This window comes from Pituophis catenifer, unplaced genomic scaffold (assembly GCF_029215685.1).
Source record: "Pituophis catenifer annectens isolate HBS135680 unplaced genomic scaffold, rPitCat1.0.hap2 SCAF_6, whole genome shotgun sequence".
In the NCBI taxonomy this organism is placed as follows: Eukaryota; Metazoa; Chordata; class Lepidosauria; order Squamata; family Colubridae; genus Pituophis; species Pituophis catenifer.
The window spans coordinates 83848987-83868767 of record NW_027256886.1 but is presented as its reverse complement, the minus strand read 5'-3'; the positions used below and the strand labels follow the sequence as shown (position 1 = coordinate 83868767).

At 42.8% G+C, this 19781-nt stretch overlaps 1 protein-coding gene across 1 annotated transcript in view; it reads left to right on the top strand.

Moving 5' to 3' along the window:
• The window catches only part of CSGALNACT2 (chondroitin sulfate N-acetylgalactosaminyltransferase 2), a 36340-nt gene extending 21838 nt beyond the window's left edge, over positions 1-14502 (top strand). The window contains exons 4-7 of the mRNA XM_070945887.1: positions 1309-1487; positions 6476-6570; positions 9017-9098; positions 12335-14502. Of these exons, the coding sequence (XP_070801988.1) occupies positions 1309-1487; positions 6476-6570; positions 9017-9098; positions 12335-12627 (649 nt within the window). The 3' untranslated portion in view covers positions 12628-14502. The remainder of the gene's footprint in view (positions 1-1308; positions 1488-6475; positions 6571-9016; positions 9099-12334) is intronic.
• The last annotated feature ends 5279 nt before the right edge of the window (positions 14503-19781 follow it).

Below are 19781 nucleotides of genomic sequence, written 5' to 3'. Positions count from 1 at the left end.
TCAGCCGGGAAATTGGTATCTGCAAGATGGAAGGCAAGTGTTGCAGTCAAAGCCCCATCCCTTTTGTGTGTCCGTGACATGTACACACAAATTGCAATTCTGGGCTCGCCATGTTGCAGATTTTGGCCTAACTTGTTGAAACTCAACAAGTTAAATGCAAATCACCACTTCGTCTAAAGAAGGAGTATCTAGCTAGAAAATACAACAGAGGCCCGTTGTATTCATGAAGAACAGTAGGGGGTGGTGTGTAGTAATCCTTGCTTCACAGGCAACCCAACACAGATCTTCTTTCCAATAGCAACTCTGCAAGGGTGAAATGTAAGACATGGAGCTTGGTTGAATTAATTGGCCTTCAGACAGTGGTGGGATTCAGCCGGTTCGGGCCAGTTCGGATGAACTAGTAGTTAAATTGCTGGGTGGCCCTACCCCTTCCTGCCCCGCCCCTTCCAGGAGTCCTCACGTGCCCCATTTTGGCTCCCAGGTAAGTGCAGGGAGGCCTCCTAGGCCCAAAATAGGGTGCGGGGGGGGTGCTGTGGGGCAGCTCGTTTTTGCTCCCGGTGTCAGCCTTCTCTGGAACCACCTGTGCTCCGCCGAACAAACACCACACGCACACACTCAAAGGTGAAACTATCCTGTTTAATCGTAGCTTACACAGTGGTCATACAGTAAGCGCTGAAGTTTTCTGAGTCAGAGACGCCCGATTCCTCCGCTTATCCGGCTTTATAGAACGTCCCCAAGCGCCCCGCCCTTGCTCAATTGTGCATTTAAAATGACGGTGCTATTTACTCCTTCAGGTTCGTTGTGGATTGCCAGTTACTTCCGGATCTCGCTGTCCCTCGTATTGAAAGGCTTTTGTTTCCTTTGACATCGTTTTATTGACCCTGTCCCCAGATTCTCTATACCGTCCACCACCTGATATCACTGTGCCCTGCTAAACGCTACAACACCCCCCTTCACCGTGTCTCTGTTCTTCTGGCTTGTCACAGTCCCCGGGATCATGTGTCGAGGGAATGGCTGACACTCGACACCCGGGAGGCTGCACAGAGGCCTACTAGGCCCAAAACGGGAGGGCAGTGTGTTCCCCCTGCAGCCCGTATTTGCTCCCAGTGGGGTGCAGGAGGCCGAGTGCTGCCTGTCCACCCCCTGGCTACGCCCACCATGGCCACACCCACCCAGCCAGTCATTAGGCAGAGAACCGGTTCTTAAATTATTTGGATTCCATCACTGCCTTCAGGGTATTGTTTTGAGCCGTTGGGCCATGAACCGAGAACTTGGATGTTCCAAACTCTGGATGCTTTGTCTTGTTAGGGAGGCTGACTTCCATAACTACACTCTGGTTTCTCTGAATGAAGAATTCAACCGTGGCCAAGGACTGGATGTGGGTGCCCGAGCTTGGGAAAAAGGAGAAGTCTTGATGTTCTTCTGCGATGTGGATATTTATTTCACGGCTGAATTCTTGAACAGCTGCCGCCTGAATACAGAACCAGGTAGGTCTCTTATATCCTGAAGAGAATGGAGAAGAGGTTTTTAGATCATTCCCTTTCTCCCAGTATGAAGAAGCCTTATACTGCAAAATACTTCTTTGGATATCCTCCTCCTGCATTGTAAATTTTCCTGAGGCATTTCATTTCTCATGGTTTCTCCAGTCCTGATAGGGTCATATATTTTCCTTGAAAACAGCTGATCTTCCATAAACTGCTGAATTAATCCTTTGCTAGACATCTGGAAAATTACTTGAGGGGGGGAGAGCATAAGACAGTGGTTGTTTTCATTTCATTTATTATATTTATATAGAGGGTTTCCTTTGAGGAGGTTTTCTCCCCTGAACATGGCATGAGTAGACTTCATCACACCATTCATGGCTTTTGTTAAGTTAATTATAGCCTGACTAAGTGGCTCAGTGGCTAAGACACTGAGTTTGTTGATCAGAAAGGTTGGCAGTTCGGCGGTTTGAATCCTTAGTACAAGTCTCCTGCGTGAGCAGGGGGTTGGACTAGACAACCTCCAAGGTCCTTCCAACTCTGTTACTGTTAAACTGATCATAAATAAAACCAATGATAAGATTATATAAAAAATATATATTATATTGAATAAATTACAATAAGAAACTCTGCCTCTATTTCTCCCTTCTTGTCCTTTATGTTCCTCTTTGGGATATCACAAGCTGCCAAACGGAATTTGGCTGCCTGCCTTTTGCAATTTTGCAGTCCTGCAAGTAAGCAGTTTTTGTTGAAAAGTGTGTGGAACCCCTGGAGGTGTTTATAGTAAAGGGTAATTGTGGTGGTAACACATGTCCTTTTGGAAGGAAAGTGGGGTCTAATGTTTCTATCACAGCTTTCTCACAGTCCCACCACATTTCATGGAGGGCAGTATTTCTATATTTACCTTATTATTCCTAAAACTGCATATTACGGAACCGTGGCCAAACTGAACTTCACAGCTGAGCCAGGACTCCATGAAAACAGGTCAAACAATTATGTCTGTCATGTGTGTGTCTGCATGCATACAAATACACAGAGAAACACACGCACACACATACACTATATAGTATAATTAGATATGTCTCCCTAGCCTAATAAAGAGAAAGACTAGAGGTGACATGATAGCAGCTTTCCAATATTTGAGGGGTTGCCACAAAGAGGAGGGAGTCCACCAGGGGTGAAATGCTCCCGGTTCGGACTAGACCACCCGATCCGGTAGCGATAGAGGCAGGTGGTTCGGAGAACCGGTAGCAAAAATCCCTGTCCCCCCCATGCCCAGCTGAGCCGCGCAATCATCAGAGGCTTTTTTTCTTTTAAATGTCTCTCATAACCCAAGCTGAGTTGCCTGATCAGCAGAAGCTTTTTTCTTTTAAATGCCTCTGACGATCCAAGCTGGGGTCGTCAGAGCCTTTTGAAAGCATTTTTTTACAACCTCTTCACCGAAGAAGTTGTAGAAAAAATGGTTTTAAAAGTAAAAAAAAGTAAAAAAAAAAAAATTGGCCATGCCCACCCAGTCACATTACCCACCACCACCACCAAGCCACGCCCACAGAACCGTTAGTAACAAATTTTAGATTTCACCACTGGGGTCAACTTATTTTCCAAAGCACCTGAAGGCCAAACAAGGAACAATAGATGGAAACTAATGAAGGAGAGAATCAACCTGGAATTAAGGAAGAATTTTCTAACAGTGAGAGCAATCTAAACTATCATTCTAATGCCTTCATTCTAATACATACATAGTATCTCTTTCCATGTCCACCTAACCTGATTCTTTGGCATTTCAACTTTTACCTCGTGTTTCTAACCATTGATAGAATCTATTCCATGTAGCATAGTATTCTGTATCTCCTTTAACTTTTATTTTTAGCATTAGCCTGTCCATTTCCGCACAGACTAGTATCTTCCTTATTGTCTCCTCCTCTCAAGGGGTGTTTTCACTTCCACTGTATCCAAAATTTTCTTGATTTTGTACAGGTCCACCACATGTGTTAATATGTGCCAGGTATTTGTTTACATTTCCAATAGTTTGGGGACATATTGCTAAACATTTTGGCCAATTTTGCCGGGGACAGATGCCGTCTATAGAACATTTTATAGAGATTTTCCTTATGTGATGTGGCCATTGTCAGTTTCCAATTTCTCTCCCAAAGCTTTTGCCATTTATCCAAATCTATATTATATCCAAAGTTTTTGATCCATACTATCATTGTCTCTTTAACTTGTTCTTCTTCCATTTTGTAATTTAATAAACAATTGTATAGTATCCTTATCAATTTGTCATCAGTCCCCACTAATATCTTGTCCAATGTTGTTAGTTCTCTATAAAACCCACATGTTTTCACATCTTTCACATAACATGATTGTATCTTTTATTTTATTTATTTATTTTAAATTTATATACCGCCCTTCTCCCTGAGGACTCAGGGTGGTGTACAGCCAGAATTAAAAAACATGAAATACAAATATTAAAAACAATTAAAATATATATAAATTTTGCCCAAAATTAAAAATACAACCCAATTAAAACATTTAAAATTTCTTCTTAAGCCAGCCCGGCTTGCTGGAAAAAGTGGGTTTTAAGGGCACGGAGGAAGGCACTAAGGTCTTGGATTCTCCTTATCTCTGGGGGCAACTGATTCCAGAGGGTAGGTGCCCCCACAGAGAAGGCCCTCCCCCTGGGGGTCACCAGCCTACATTGATTGGCTGATGGCACCCTGAGGAGGCCCTCTCTGTGGGAGCGCACGGGACGCTGGGAGGTTGTCGGTAACAGCAGGTGATCTCGAAGGTAGCTAGGCCCGATGCCATGGAGCGCTTTAAAGGTGATAACCAACACCTTGAAGCGCACCCGGAAGACCACTGGGAGCCAGTGCAACTCGTGCAGGAGCAGTGTTACATGGGAGCGCCATGCTGCTCCCATCACTACCCGCGCTGCTGCATTCCGGACCAGTTGGAGCCTCCGGGTGCTCTTCAAGGAGAGCCCCATGTAGAGAGCGTTGCAGTAGTCAAGGCGAGAGGTGACGAGGGCATGAGTGACTGTGCACAGGGAATCCTGATCAAGAAAGGGCCGCAACTGGCGAATCAGGCGAACCTGACAAAAGGTCCCCCTGGTTACAGCTGTCAGATGTTCCTCCAAGGACAGCTGCATATCCAGGAGGACTCCCAGATTGCGAGCCCTTTCTGTGGGGGCCAAAGGCTCGCCCCCAATAGTCAGTGATGGAGTCAACTGACTATATCGGGATGCCGGGAGCCACAGCCACTCAGTCTTGGAAGGGTTGAGCTTGAGCCTGTTCCTCCCCATCCAGATCCGCACAGCCTCCAGGCACTGGGACATCACTTCAAGGGCATCATTGGGGTGGCCTGGGGTGGAGATGTACAGCTGGGTGTCATCAGCGTACTGGTGGTATCTCACCCTGAAGCCACGGATGATCTCGCCCAGTGGCTTTACATAAATGTTGAACAGAAGGGGCGAGAGGACCGATCCCTGCGGCACTCCACAGATGAGAGGCCTCGAGGTCGACCTCTGCCCCCCTGCCAACACAAACTGCGACCGGTCGGAGAGAAAGGAGGAGAACCACCGCAACACGGTGCCTCCCACCCCCAACTCTTCCAGCCGGTGCAGCATGATACCATGGTCGATGGTATCAAACGCAGGTACGATCACCACTCTAATTCCACCCCTTGGTTTTTTAGTTCTAATCTGGTTTTCAATTCACCCTTCTCATTTAGTGTATCCTTATAAGAAACATTTTTTTTTCCATATTTATAAAATTTGGATGTATCAATGTATCAACTCTCTTATTCTATATTCTATGTCTCAAACTGGATGACTTCAGTCTTAGATTTATATTGTACCCTCAAGATGCAAGTCATGTTTTAGGGCAGGGCGATGACTCATTGGTTAAAAGACGCTGGGGTTGTCGGTTGGAAAGTTGACAGCCCAGGTTTGAGACCTGAGCATCGCGCAAGGGGGTGAGCTCCCATCTTCCCCCTCGCTCCTGCCCACCTAAGCCATTCGAAAACATGCAAATGAGAGTAGAAGTTAGAATAGAATGAGCTGGAAGGGACTTTGGAGGTCTTCTAGTCCAGCCCCCTGCTCAAACAGGAGACCCTATACCAGGGGTCTGCAACCTTAAATACTCAAAGAGCCATTTGGACCGGTTTCCCATAGAAAAGAAAACACTGGGAGCTACAAAACCTGGGTGGGCGTGGCCAACTCGATGTCAGTCACTTCCACTGGTCACATGACCACCCCCTAGCCACGCCTACCCAGCCGATCATTAGGGCAGAGAACCAGTTGTTAAAAAACACCGAGAACCACAAAATCCTTTTGACATATCTCTCTCTCACCTCCCTCCCTCCCTCCCTCCCTCTCTCTCCCTCTCTCTATGTCTTTATCTCTCCCCCTCTCTCTGTATCTCTCTGCCTCTGCCCTGGCCGCTTCTCCATCCCCCGCTGTCGCCTTTACCTTCTCAGGCCAGGCGAGGAGTGACTGGGAGGGGAGGGCGAGGGGGGGGGCAGCCAGTGGTGAGATTACCTGACAGGGAGCCACAGCAGAGGGCCCAAAGAGCCGCATGTGGCTCCGGAGCTGCAGGTTGCTGACCTCTAGACAAATGGCTGTCCAATCTCTTCTTAGAAACCTCCAGTGATGAGGCACCCACAACTTCTGGAGGCATGTTATTCCATTGATTGATTGCTCTCACTATTAGGAAGTTTCTTCTGATTTATAGGTAGAGTAGATGACTTTGGTCAGGAGGAAAGAGCATTCCATGACATCATGCTGGCCGTAGGACCATAGAAACCTCTTCGGACAGCACTGGCTCAATGGCCTTTGAAACGGAGATGAGCTCCATTCCCTATAATCAACTCCTTTCCTTCCTTCCATGTTCCAGTAGTGCTTGGGAAATAGTTTAACGGTTAATTTAAAAACAAAACAAAACGGAAAGTCTTTTCTTCGTCAGTCGTTCACACGGAGTCTTTCGCCTTTTTCGCAGGCAAGAAGGTTTTTTATCCGGTGGTTTTCAGCCTTTATAATCCTGCCATTGTCTATGCTAATCAAGACGGGCCACCTCCAGTGGAACAGCAATTGGTAAGAGACGGGGGTTCCAGAGAAACTTTAAAAACGTTACTCTCCATAGTAACAACAACACGGTGCAGTGTATAATTTCCTGGAACATCTTTAAAAATGAAGTTTCACTCGTTGACAATGGGATCTGTCCTTTCCTGGGCCTTCATTGAATTTTCCCCCAAGCAACACGAACGAAAGGACTTGCTGTCCTCAAATGACATGAACAAAAGAGAGAGACCTTTGCTGAAATTTGTTCTTAGTTTATCAGATTAACATTTAGCAAGTTTCCATTTGTTCTAGTTTTCTTGGACTCAGCAGATTTTTTGGGGGGAGGGGGGAATGTGTTTCAAGTCAGATTTATTAGTGTTTGTTTATTTTAGTCACTTTATAAGGATTAGGGAGATGGGCAGCATAAAGATGTAATAAATAAATAAGAGATAGATGATAGATACATAGAAGATAGACAGACAGACAGACAGACAGATGATAGATAGACAGACAGACAGACTGACTGACTGACTGACTACTAACTGACTAATGATATAAGATAAATGGTGGATGGATGGATGGATGGATGGATGGATGGATGGATGGATGGATGGATGGATGGATGGACGGAGGGACAGATGGACAAACAGACAGACAGACAGACTAATAATATAAGATAAATGATGGATGGAGGAATACATAGATAGACAGACAGACAAATGATATAAGATAAATGATGGATGGATGGATGGATAAATAGATGGATGGGTGGGTGGATGGACGGACAGACAGACAGACTAATGATATAAGATAAATGATGGATGGAGGAGTAGATAGACAGACAGATGATAGACTGACTGATTACTGACTGACTGACTGACAAATGATATAAGATAAATGATGGATGGATGGATGGATGGATGGATAGATGGACGGACAGACAGACCGAAGATATAAGATAAATGGATGGAGGAGTAGATAGACAAACAGACAGACAAATGATATAAGATAAATGATGGATAGATGGATGGACAGCCGGACGGACAGACAAACAGACTAATGATACAAAGGATGGATGGATGGATGGATGGATGGATGGATGGATGGATGGATGGATAGATGAATGATTGATTGATTGATTGATAGCTAGATAGCTGGATACTTGGATGGATAGATGGATGGATAGATAGATAGATAGATAGATAGATAGATAGATAGATAGATAGATGATTGATAGATATAAATAAAATGTAAATTCATTTTGGGGAGAAACCCCCCTGCAGTCTGTATGGCAAGAGTTGGTTCATTCCAACAACACTCTGCCTCCCCAAAAATGTTCATTGTGACTGAAAAAGTTATTTGGATGAGTAACAAAAGTCTCCCTTTTAATAAACCTTGGTCCAGTTCCCACGATTTAACCTTTTAAGGTGCAGTATAGAAGATTTATTCAAACCCATTCACAAGAATCTGATCCACTCATGGTCAGCACTAAATCAACACTGGAGAAAGCTCAGTGGAATTCAAGGGAGGAGAGGTCTGGAATTGGACCTAAACTGATGGTGCATTTTTAGCTCTATCCCTAACCTCTGCCTACTGTTCGCCTACAGACATATTTCAATAAGGAGCAGAATCAGAGGTCAAGGAGAGAATCTTGGAAGCCGTGATGGGACCTTTAAGTCCTTTTCTTAAGTGAGTTCATTAAGTTGGTATCCTGCTGAATGATTAGGATCACTTCTTGAAGCCCAAACAGAACTTGATGCAATAATGCCGTGATGGCGAACTTATGGCACGCGTGCCAGAGGTGGCACACAGAGCCCTCTCTGTGGGCACGCGTGCCATCGCCAGCTGCTCTTCTGGTTTCTGGCGTGCACATGCGCACCAGCCAGCTGGTCTTCGTGGCCGCCGGAGTGCCAGAAAACGGCCAAAGACGGCCAAAAAAACAGGTTATTTTTCGGGCCGTTTTTGGGCCGTTTTCCAGGCCAAAAACAGGCATGCACGTGCCAGCCAGCTGGTCTTTGGGTTTCTGGTGCTCCGGCGTGTGCAGATGTACACGCATTCCAGTTTGGGCACTCAGTGCCGAAAAGGTTCGCCATCACTGCAATAATGTCTATGGAGAATCTCAGCCATCCATGTCAGAGTGTGCTTATTCAAGAGGCAACTGGACTTCCTTTCTTTTACCTTGAAGACGTTTCGCTTCTCGTCCAAGGAGCTTCTTCAGCTCTTCCGTTCTGAGCCGAAGAAGCTTCCTGGATGAGAAGCGAATCGTCTTCAAGGAAAAACAAAGTCCAGTCGTCTCTTGAAGAAAAAAGAAGGACCTTTGGGACTTGAATGCAATCATCTACCATTCCGTTGATGGTTAATGTCTACCTCCTGTCTTCTTCTTTCCTCACCATCGGGCAATGCTGAAGTGGGTTTTGTTTCAGGCCTTGTTGTTTTGCTCTTTCCTGAAGCTAAAACTCTGCGTCTGTTTATGTAATAGGTCCACAAAAAAGATTCCGGCTTCTGGAGAGATTTTGGCTTTGGGATGATGTGTCAGTATCGCACAGATTTCTTGGCCATTGGTAAGATGTATAAACGCCTCTCTCTCCCTCCCTCCCTCCCTCCCTCTGTGGGGCGTGTCTTGGTGGGCGTGGCAGAGAAAGAATACTGAAAAATCTCCATTCCCACCCCACTCCAGGGGAAGGATACTGAAAAATCCCCATCCCTACTCCACTCCAGGGGAAGGATATTGCAAAATCTCCATTCCCACTCCACTCCAAGGGAAGGATACTGCAAAATCTCCATTCCCACTCCACTCCAGGGGAAGGATACTGCAAAATCTCCATTCCCACTCCACTTCAGGGGAAGGATACTGCAAAATCCCTATTCCCACCCCACTCAGGGGCCAGGCAGAGGTGGTACATATTTTGTGGAGAATGTACTGACTTGGTCAATGTATTTTTTACACAGTGCTTGTAGTAATAATGCAATTAAATATACATAATCATAGTATTCCAACTTCTAATCTTGACATACATATTGTAATTGCAATAAATTCTCTTCTTTATCTTCTAGTTATTTATCTTTAAATCATATTTTTTAAAAGAGCAACTATCATCTCTGTCCCACAGCGGCTCTTCCTCTGACCCGCTGTTGACTCACCGACAATGTTGCACAATATACAGCCTCCTGCTACATAACGAAGCTTCATTTCATGCTGAATAAACTAAATTATGAATGTATCTTAAATAGAAAAGTATCTTTAGATAGATTTTTACTCCAAAAGCATTTTATTAAAATATATTTGATTTTAAAAAATCTGATCTAAATAAAAAAATCAATTTAAATTTTTAAAAATCAGATTTTTTTAAAAAAATAAAATAAAAAAGCATTGATTTTTATACACCCTGGCCCAAATGCTTTCTCTTTTATTTATTGCTGTTTTATTGTAGCTAATGGATTTTCTGCTGAAATACACGGCCTACAAACTCTTGTGTCGGTTGATCTAAAGTGTGGGTGGTTAAATCTAAAGGATGGGTGGGCGGGCATGAGCTTTCAATTAGTTATTTATCGAATGTAAATTAATTAATTCTTGCCGGAATTTCCTGGATACAATATACTGATTTTGGACTTTTGTAAAACATTCATTACCGTTCACATAACTGATTTTTTAAAAACAACAATGGAAAATGAGTAACTGAAACTTTTTTTCATTTTGTATGTTGGTGCCATCATGTGGCTCAACAGAATTTTTCAGCAAAAGAGATTATCGGCATTATGCCTACATGTAAATTGTAATACATTGCAATAAAAGAGGTGAAATTGGAAACCACTTCACTCGCTAGATAAATGTCCCAAGTGAATACCATGTTTGCTCTTTCAAAATGGCACAATACAGATTTCTTCTTGAATACAGGATTTATTAATGGAAAGTAAACAGGTCCTAAAGCAAAATTTAAACATCTTATTTCAGTAACAGGAATAATTGCCTTTCTTACATATCTACTGTAAAGTTGTTGTTGTTAATTGCGAAGTCTTGTCCGACCCATCGCGACCCCATGGACAACATTCCTCCAGGCCTTCCTGTCCTCTACCATCCCCCGGAGACCATTTAAGCTCACGCCGACTGCTTCAGTTACTCCATCCAGCCACCTCGTTCTCTGTTGTCCCCTTCTTCTTTTGCCCTCAATCGTTCCCAGCATTAGGCTCTTCTCCACTGAGTCCTTCCTTCTCATTAGGTGGCCAAAGTATTTGAGTTTCATCTTCAGGATCTGGCCTTCTAAGGGTTGATCTCCTCTAGGAGAAATTAGCATATAATGTATCTAAATAATGTATTTAAAACATTCTGTAGTATTTTAATCCGTAAAAATATAACTATTGCATTCTATCCCTTCACAAGAGGGTGTCAATCCCTTTTTTTAATAAACAGTTGAAGGGTCCTTGGTGCTCTCTGAGCCTTGGTTGTTTTCTTGGAGATGTTTCATTACCAAATTAGGTAACATCATCAGTGCTACCTACCTGGAAGAAAACACCAAGCTCAGAAGGCACCAAGGACCTCACAGTCTTCCTACCTCCTTTCCCCTTCTCCTTCTCTTCATCCTCCTTCTCTTCGTCATCCTCCTTCAACTCCTCCCCCTCCACCATCACCATTCCACTCCCTTCTAGCATTGATGATGTTACCTAGTTTGGGTCATGAAACGTCCACAAGAAAATCAAGCTCAGAAAGTGCCAAGGATCCCTCATGTCAACCCTGAGCTACAAATATTCTCCTCTATCAAGAGAAACAATGACTAAAGATATAGAACAAAATAACTCAATATAATTGTTTTGCTAGAAGTTTTATGGTGGCCTCGTAGTTTGCTGAAGCTGCAAGCAGCCAGAACCACACGTGAATATAGCTTCAATCAGAAGCTTTATTGTTAAGTCACTTACAATATGTTGCAAGAATCTCACCAGACTGACTCCATTCAGTCAGAATTCTTCAGGAATTCTGGGGGAGGTCAGGTCTGTGTCCCTTTCTCCAGTGCAAGGACTTTAACCTTGACCCCTCTTTAAACACCTACAGTAGTGGACAAAATTGTGGAAACCTTTTGGGAAAAGTGTATTTTCTAAAACTAGCTAATAACAGCACTTTCTTTGGGAGTTGTACCATAAAATTATGTATCAATGGAAAGATAATTTAATCAAGAATGTAACGCAATAACTTTTATGAAGGATTTGCTATTAGAATAGCAGTTACAGTATAAAGAAGAAAAGTGAAACACATAAAAAAATGAGATATACAAAAATTATCAACATAGAAAAAATGAGATATACAAAAATTATCATATCAGTTAATCCTTAGTTGGGTAACCTTTAGCATGACTTACGGCCTTACAACGTCTTCCCATGGAATGAGCCAAGTCTTTTAAGTTCTGCAGCTGTTATAATGTGAAACCAAGATTGAATGTTTGCTTCTATTCACTAGGTTTTATTGCTGAGTCGCTTCTGACTAACAAGTTTCTTCAGTCAGCTGGCTCCATAGATTTTTCCATTGGGTGAAGGTCTGGGCTATTCCCAGGCCATTCCAGCAGTGGAATAGGATTATCTTGAAACTCCCAAAAACAAAAAAAAAGTGGAGTTATTAGCCATCAAACCTCAAAAATACACTTTTCCTAAAAGGTTTCCACAATTTTGGCCACTAGTCTACGTGCTGTCTAACTGGAGACTCTGCCACTCTGCTGAATTAATTTTAATAAAATGATGGATGTCCATCCCTTTTGATTCAGGCTCCACATCCTTCAAACAGTTCTCCTGACCTCTCTCTGATTTCCCACAGGAGGCTTTGACCTGGAAGTCAAAGGGTGGGGCGGAGAAGACGTTCACCTCTACCGGAAATACCTGCACAGCAACCTGATGGTGGTCAGGACTCCGGTGCCCGGCCTGTTTCATCTTTGGCACGAGAAGCACTGTGCCGACGAATTGACTCCCGAGCAATACCGCATGTGCATCCAGTCGAAAGCCATGAATGAGGCTTCTCACTCGCACCTTGGCATGCTTGTTTTCCGGGAGGAGATCGAAACCCACCTGCGTAAGCAAGCCTACAAGACTAACAGTGAAGCCATAGGCTAGAACGATCTTCGGGGCAATCTTCAGACTCCGTAGCTGCTATGAACCAGATTTGGTTCGGAAGCCTTAATTAACTCAGCTTACAAACATGCAGTGCCTCTCCTCTCTCTCTTTCTCTCTCTCTCTTTCTCCCTCTCTCTCTGTCTCTCTCTCTCTCTGTCGAAAGATCTCTTTCTGCGGCCAGGTATCACCAAGGACTTCACCAGAGGAGGCATTCACCCAAAAAGGACGTCTTTCCCTTCACTTCGACAAGTTGGATGGTGCGCATGGGGAGGGGTGAGCTGGGGAGGAGAAGACCGCCTCTTTTCCAAATTTCCCACTTTTGGGGTTCTCCAACCTGCATCCCGCGAAAGGGATGGATCACACCTCTCAGTTTTCCGCGGTTATTCTGCATTGTTCCTTTCCTTCTTTTTTTTTTTTTTTTTTTAGAACGGACACGGTACGTATTGTTCTGAACTAGGCTTCCCAAGAGCATGAAGCAGACTCCTTGTCCTGACAAAACCCCCTTTTTATTAAGTTACTATGAATTCCTCTCATTCACATCCAGCAAAGTCTTTCAAGGGAGAATTTACAGTCACAGACCTTATCTGACTTGGAGAGCTGCCAGGCCGATATATTCGAAATTTGGCAAGGAGTCTTGGAGAGTCACAAACCAATTAAGCGAATTAACCGTCTCCTGCAAACTCCACTCCCCTTTCGCTCCTCTTTATTCCCTATGGGAGGGGCCATTCACGTCCACTTATGGCTTTACTCCCAAGTCGACCCTTGTTCCTTAGCTGTTCCCTTCCCCTGGCAGCTCTGCACATGCACACACTGGGAACAGGCTCCAGCTGTTCTTCTGCCCCACTGATGTCCAACTCCAAAGGCAGCTGACAATTGTCAGACGGCCCTGGCCCCATCTCTGCCTCCAACGCAGAGCATTCATCAGAGCCTTCCGCAGACTCCAGGACTGCCCCATGTTCCTCCTCAACGTCCTCACTGTCTGAGTCTGCCACCAGCTCTGCTGGCCGCTGGCGGGCCACAACACGTATCCCTTTAATGGGAAGAGGCAGAAGGTAGGTGTGATTGTGCCGACTGACACATCGTTGCAGCTAGAACCACTGAGTTTGCCTTATCAGGAACATCCATACACTTGCAAAAAAAAGTAAAATAAATCTAGATGTCAGGTTTCTAAAAAAAAAAAAAAAAAAAAAAAGACCATTCAAGAGTTTGCGATACGGTTGCGGTGCCGTACTTTAGCAGATTGTACATGAGTTGAGCTTTATACGCTATGTGCTTATCCTAGCTACCAGCCAATTTTTCTTTTTCTTTTCTTTTTTATTTTCTTCTGCATGTTTGGAGACCTAGAATGAACAAGGATTTAAATGGTTCAGTTCTGATCCTCTTGGCTCTTCAGAGGAAAATAGCAATGTTTCTGCCCCTTGACCGAGGCGGAGAACATCAGAAAATGGCCCTGAAAGTTAGACACAAGTCAACTTTGCTAACTATCTCCTTTTTCTATTTCTTAGCCTTGGGCGCACAAGTTTGTCTATTCAGGCTGAATTGGAATGAACACTAGCGGCAGAAAAGTGGAATTATGCTCTCTCTCTCTCTCTCTCTCTCTCTCTCTCTCTCTCTCTCTCTCTCTCTCTCTAATATATCCATTTCAAACAGGATTTGTCAAACAGGATCTCAAAGAGATGCCAGAACTCTCCCAACAAATTCCTGGATAACGGGGAAAAATAAAAAAAAGACAGGTTGGAGTTTTTTTCTGTCTGAATCGCCGTATAACTATTTGGGCCCATCTCTTTTTAACACGTAGTTTGCTTTTATATAATAACATTATTGAGAACAAATATTATTTATCTGACTTGGGAGAGAATGTCATGGGGCTTGCTGTTGTCGTGTCTTTATAAATAAATTGAATATTCCTCTCTTTTGATATTTGGCTGGTTTCTCTTCCTTGGAGTTTCGACCTAGGAGAAGAGGATAGGAAAAAGGGAACAGCTACATCAAAGAACCCCAAATTGTGAGGGGTTTGTGAGGCCCATTGGAGAATGGGCTGCTTTGAGTCTTCTTAACAAATTGACTGTAAGCTCACAGTGTTCTGACCTAGGCTTCACAAAAGCACGAAGCAGACTTCTTGTCCCAACAAAACCCCTTTTTATTAAGCTAATGTGAATTCGTTTCATTCACATCCAGCAAAGTCCCAGCAAACAGTCTTTCCAGGGTGAATTTACAACCACAGACTTTATCAGGCTTGGAAAGTTTGCAGGCCGATATCTTCCAAATGCAACACTGTACAAGAAAATACTTGGCAAGGAGTCTCTGAGTCACGAACAGATCTTCACACTAATGAAATGAACTAATTGTCTCCTACAAATTCCACTCCACTTCCGCTCCTCTTTATTCCCTATGGGAGGGGCAATTCACCGTCATCCTGTCACTTTACTCCTGAGTCGACCCTTGTTCCTTAACTGTCCCCTTCTCCTGGCAGCTCTGCACATGTGCACACTGGGAACAGGCTCCAGCTGTTCTTCTGCCCCACTGATATCCGACTCTGAAGGCAGCTGACAACTGTCAGACGGCCCTGGGCTCATCTTTGCCTCCGATGCAGAGCACTCATCAGAGCCTTCCCCAGACTCCAGGACTGGCTCATGTTCCTCCTCAAGTTCCTTATCACTGTCCGAGTCTGCTGCCAGCTCTGCTGGCCGCTGGCAGGCCACAACACACAGTTTGGTAAAGGGAAGTTTTGAGACAGCCTTTTCCCTCCCTGGGGTTATTGAGAGAACGAAACCAAGGACACATGAAGGGAGAGTTTCTCTTGCTGCCACAGAAAATAGCATGTCATTAGAATAGAGGTAGTTCTCGACTTGCACATATATGTCACGAAAGCTCACAAAGATGGAGCGGGGCTAGGCTATTTGGGAGAAGGAGGCCTTTGCTGTACGCTGGGCATTGATGACGTGGCAGCATCTTTTGGAGGGGGCCAGGATTCCATTCAAAGTCTGCACTGACCATGAAACCTTGGGGCACTCCAGACGCCACGAGGGATTATCCCCAAAGTAGGTCCGGTGGGCACATTTCCAATGGTTCCGTTTTCAACTGAAGTACATCCCAGCGGGTAAGAACTCCCTGGTGGACGCCTTGTCGCAAATACCACAATATAATAGTCGCCAAGAGGACAATTACCCCAGTGTTGGATATGCGGTAGCCCAGATAATCCAGACCACAATGTAGCCAAAATCTCCCTCACTAAGCAAGAGAGTTGTTAACGTGAACTTTTCCTTGTTTTACAATCTTACTTGCCACCCTTGTTCAGCAAATCCCTGCCATTATGAAGTTAGGAACATGGGCTTTCCCCATTGACTTTGCGGGTCAGAAGGTTCCAAAGGAGGATCATATGACCCCCGGGGACACTGTGATGGTCATAAATACAAATTAGTTGCCAAGCATCTGAATTTGGATCACACGTCCACGGGGATGCCACAACGGTGGTCAGTGTGAAAAACAGTTAAAAGTCTGTTTTTTTAAGTGCCATTGTGATTTCAGACGGTCACTAAATGAATCATCATAAGTCAAGGGCAACCTGCACCACTGAAGATAGAACAACCTCAAAGGATTAGTGCAAGACTGGAAGATGTGGAGAGACCTGGCCCATAGATTCGTCAAGAGTTGGACACGACTGAAAGGATAACATTGCGAGTTGAAAACTGGCGTGCAAGGTAAGGTATTTTGATAGTGTAAGAATAGGAATAGAAGGGAAGGGAAGGAAATAGAACAGAACAGAAAGGAATAGAACACAACAGAACAAGAATAGAATAGAATAGAATAGAATAGAATAGAATAGAATAGAATAGAATAGAATAGAATAGAATAGAATAGAATAGAATAGAATAGAATAGACAGAGTTGGAAGGGACCTTGGAGGTCTTCCAATTCCCTGCTCAAGGGTTCTTTTGTGATTTTTTTTTTGGGGGGGGTTATAGTAGATACGGTTAAGAGAGTCGAAACTCAACATAATATCAAAGTCAAATAAATAATGACAGACCAAGGTTCTGAATTCATGTGAAAGAATTTAGTAATTAGACTAATAAAAATGGTTTGATACATTACAAAACTTCGCAGTTTTCGCCATATCAAAATGGCGTACTTGAACGCAGAAACGGTGTTTTACAGACTATGGTTAGGTGTGTTTTGGAAGACACAGGATTAAGTTTTTCATTCTGGGGAGAGGCTGTTCTATATTCAAATTATACATTGAATAGATTATGGTCTGATGTAATTCAAAAAACCCCATATGAAACCATGTATAACTGCAAACCCAAATTATCTCACCTTCATGTCTTTGGGGTAATGGCCAACGTACATATTCCCAAACAATTTAGAAGAAAGGGGGACAAAATGTCAAAAAGGCTAAGATTCATAGGTTATGAGTCCAAAACCAAAGCATATAGATTTATGGACCGCAATCATAAAATAATAATTTCAGGATCGGCGAATTTTGATGAAAATGCTAATTGGAGGAAAATACATTCAAACGAAATCATATTAGATAAACACATATAAAGATAATAAAATACAATCAAAACCTCACATACACATCAACAAATCAATCAAACATAAAGTAGCTATTAAGAATTGGAAAGAAGGCCACCACATCATTAATACACGAGACACTGATGAAGAAAACACCAACGAATCATCTGAAAATACTAATAACAGAAAAAAACATCAGAAGATCACCTAGATCAAACAAAGGGAACACGCCTAAAATCTTAAAGGACTATGTGATGTCCATTAATTGTGATGTCACTATGCCAAAAAACTATGAGGACATTTTGGCTCTTCCCAAGGAGGAACAAATAAAGTGGAAAAACGCTATGCAAAAAGAGATGGATAGTTTAAGGGCACTAAAAGTATATACACCAGCTAGAGTCCCCAAACACAAAAAAGCAATTGGAACGAGATGGGTATTCAAGATAAAACATTTAGAAGATAACAAAAATTTATATAAGGCAAGAATGTAGCACAAGGATTTTCTCAAAGATTTCCAGATGATTACACAGATACCTATTCTCCTACTGTCAGGCCAGAAAGTGTAAAAACCACACTAGTCATTGCATCAATTCTAAACGAACATGTGTTTCAATTTGATGTACAGACAGCGTACTTACACGCGCAACTAGATAAAGACATTTATGTCAGAGCACCACCAGGAATTGACCAAGATGAGGGCAAAACATGGTTATTAAAGAAAAGTCTCTATGGTCTACGACAATCGGGTAAGCATTGCTATGATTGTCGGAAAAATGCAGCCCAGGAACCAAAAATGTTTTTTAAAGATATTTTTTTTTAAACCCAAATGCAAAAATGGACACCAGGATGAGTTTCAGGATGAAATTCCATGTCTAAAAATGGTGTTGCTTCCACTTTTTAAAAATCGAGCCTTTTTGGTGCCAGGGGAAGAAAACGCGTGACTCCGGGGTCAGGAAAAATGCTGCCCAGGAAAGAAAAATGTTTTTTAAAGATTTTTTTTTTTTGAAACCAAATGCACAAACGGACACCAGGATGAGTTTCAGGATGAAATTCCATGTCTAAAAATGGTGTTTCTATTACTTTTTAAAATTCAAGCCTTTTTGGTGCCAGGGGAAGAAAACGCGTGACTCCGCGGTCAAGAAAAATGCTGACCAGGAACCAAAATGTATTTTGAAGCCAAATTTGTTTTTTTCAACCAAATGCAAAAACGGACACCAGGATTAGTTTCAGGATGAAATTCCATGTCTAAAAATGGTGTTGCTTCTACTTTTTAAAAATCAAGCCTTTTTGGTGCCAGAAGGAGAAAACGCTTTGCTCCGCAGTCAGGAAAAATGCAGCCCAGGAACCAAAAATGTTTTTTAAAGAGAATTTTTTTTTTTGAAACCAAATGCAAAAACGGACACCAGAATGAGTTTCAGGATGAAATTCCATGTTTAAAAATGGTGTTGCTTCCACTTTTTAAAAATCAAGCCTTTTTGGTGCCAGGGGAAGAAAACGCGTGACTCCGCGGTCAGGAAAAATGCTGCCCAGGAAACAAAAATGTTTTTTAAAGAGAAAATTTTTTTTTGAAACTAAATGAAAAAACGGACACCAGGATGAGTTTCAGGATGAAATTCCATGTCTAAAAATGATGTTGCTTCCACTTTTTAAAAATCAAGCCTTTTTGGTGCTCGGAGGAGAAAACGCTTTACTCCGCAGTCAGGAAAAATGCAGCCCAGGAACCAAAAATGTTTTTTAAAGAGAAATATTTTTTTTGAAACTAAATGCAAAAATGGACACGAGGATGAGTTTCAGGATGAAATTCCATGTCTAAAAATGGTGTTACTTCTACTTTTTAAAAATCGAGCCTTTTTGGTGCCAGGGGAAGAAAACGCGTGACTCCGGGGTCAGGAAAAATGCTGCCCAGGAAACAAAAATGTTTTTTAAAGAGAAATTTTTTTTTGGAAACCAAATGCAAAAAAGGACACCAGGATGAGTTACAGGATTATTTTCCATGTCTAAAAATGGTGTTGCTTCTACTTTTTAAAAATCAAGCCTTTTTGGTGCCAGGAGGAGAAAACGCTTTACTCCGCAGTCAGGAAAAATGCAGCCCTAGAACCAAAAATGTTTTTTAAAGATAATTTTTTTTTTGAACCCAAATGCAAAAATGGACACCAGGATGACTTTCAGGATGAAATTCCATGTCTAAAAATGATGTTGCTTCCACTTTTTAAAAATCGAGCCGTTTTTGTGCCGGGGAAAAAAACGAGTGACAGCAGTCTGGAAAACTGCTGCCCAGGAAACAAAAATGTTTTTTAAAGAGAATTTTTTTTTTTGAAACTAAATGAAAAAACGGACACCGGGATGAGTTTCAGGATGAAATTCCATGTCTAAAAATGGTGTTGCTTCCACTTTTTAAAAATCGAGCCTTTTTGGTGCCAGGGGAAGAAAACGCGTGACTCCGCGGTCAGGAAAAATGCTGCCCAGGAAACAAAAATGTTTTTTAAAGAGAAATTTTTTTTGAAACTAAATGAAAAAACGGACACCAGGATGAGTTTCAGGATGAAATTCCATGTCTAAAAATGATGTTGCTTCCACTTTTTAAAAATCAAGCCTTTTTGGTGCTGGGAGGAGAAAACGCTTTACTCCGCAGTCAGGAAA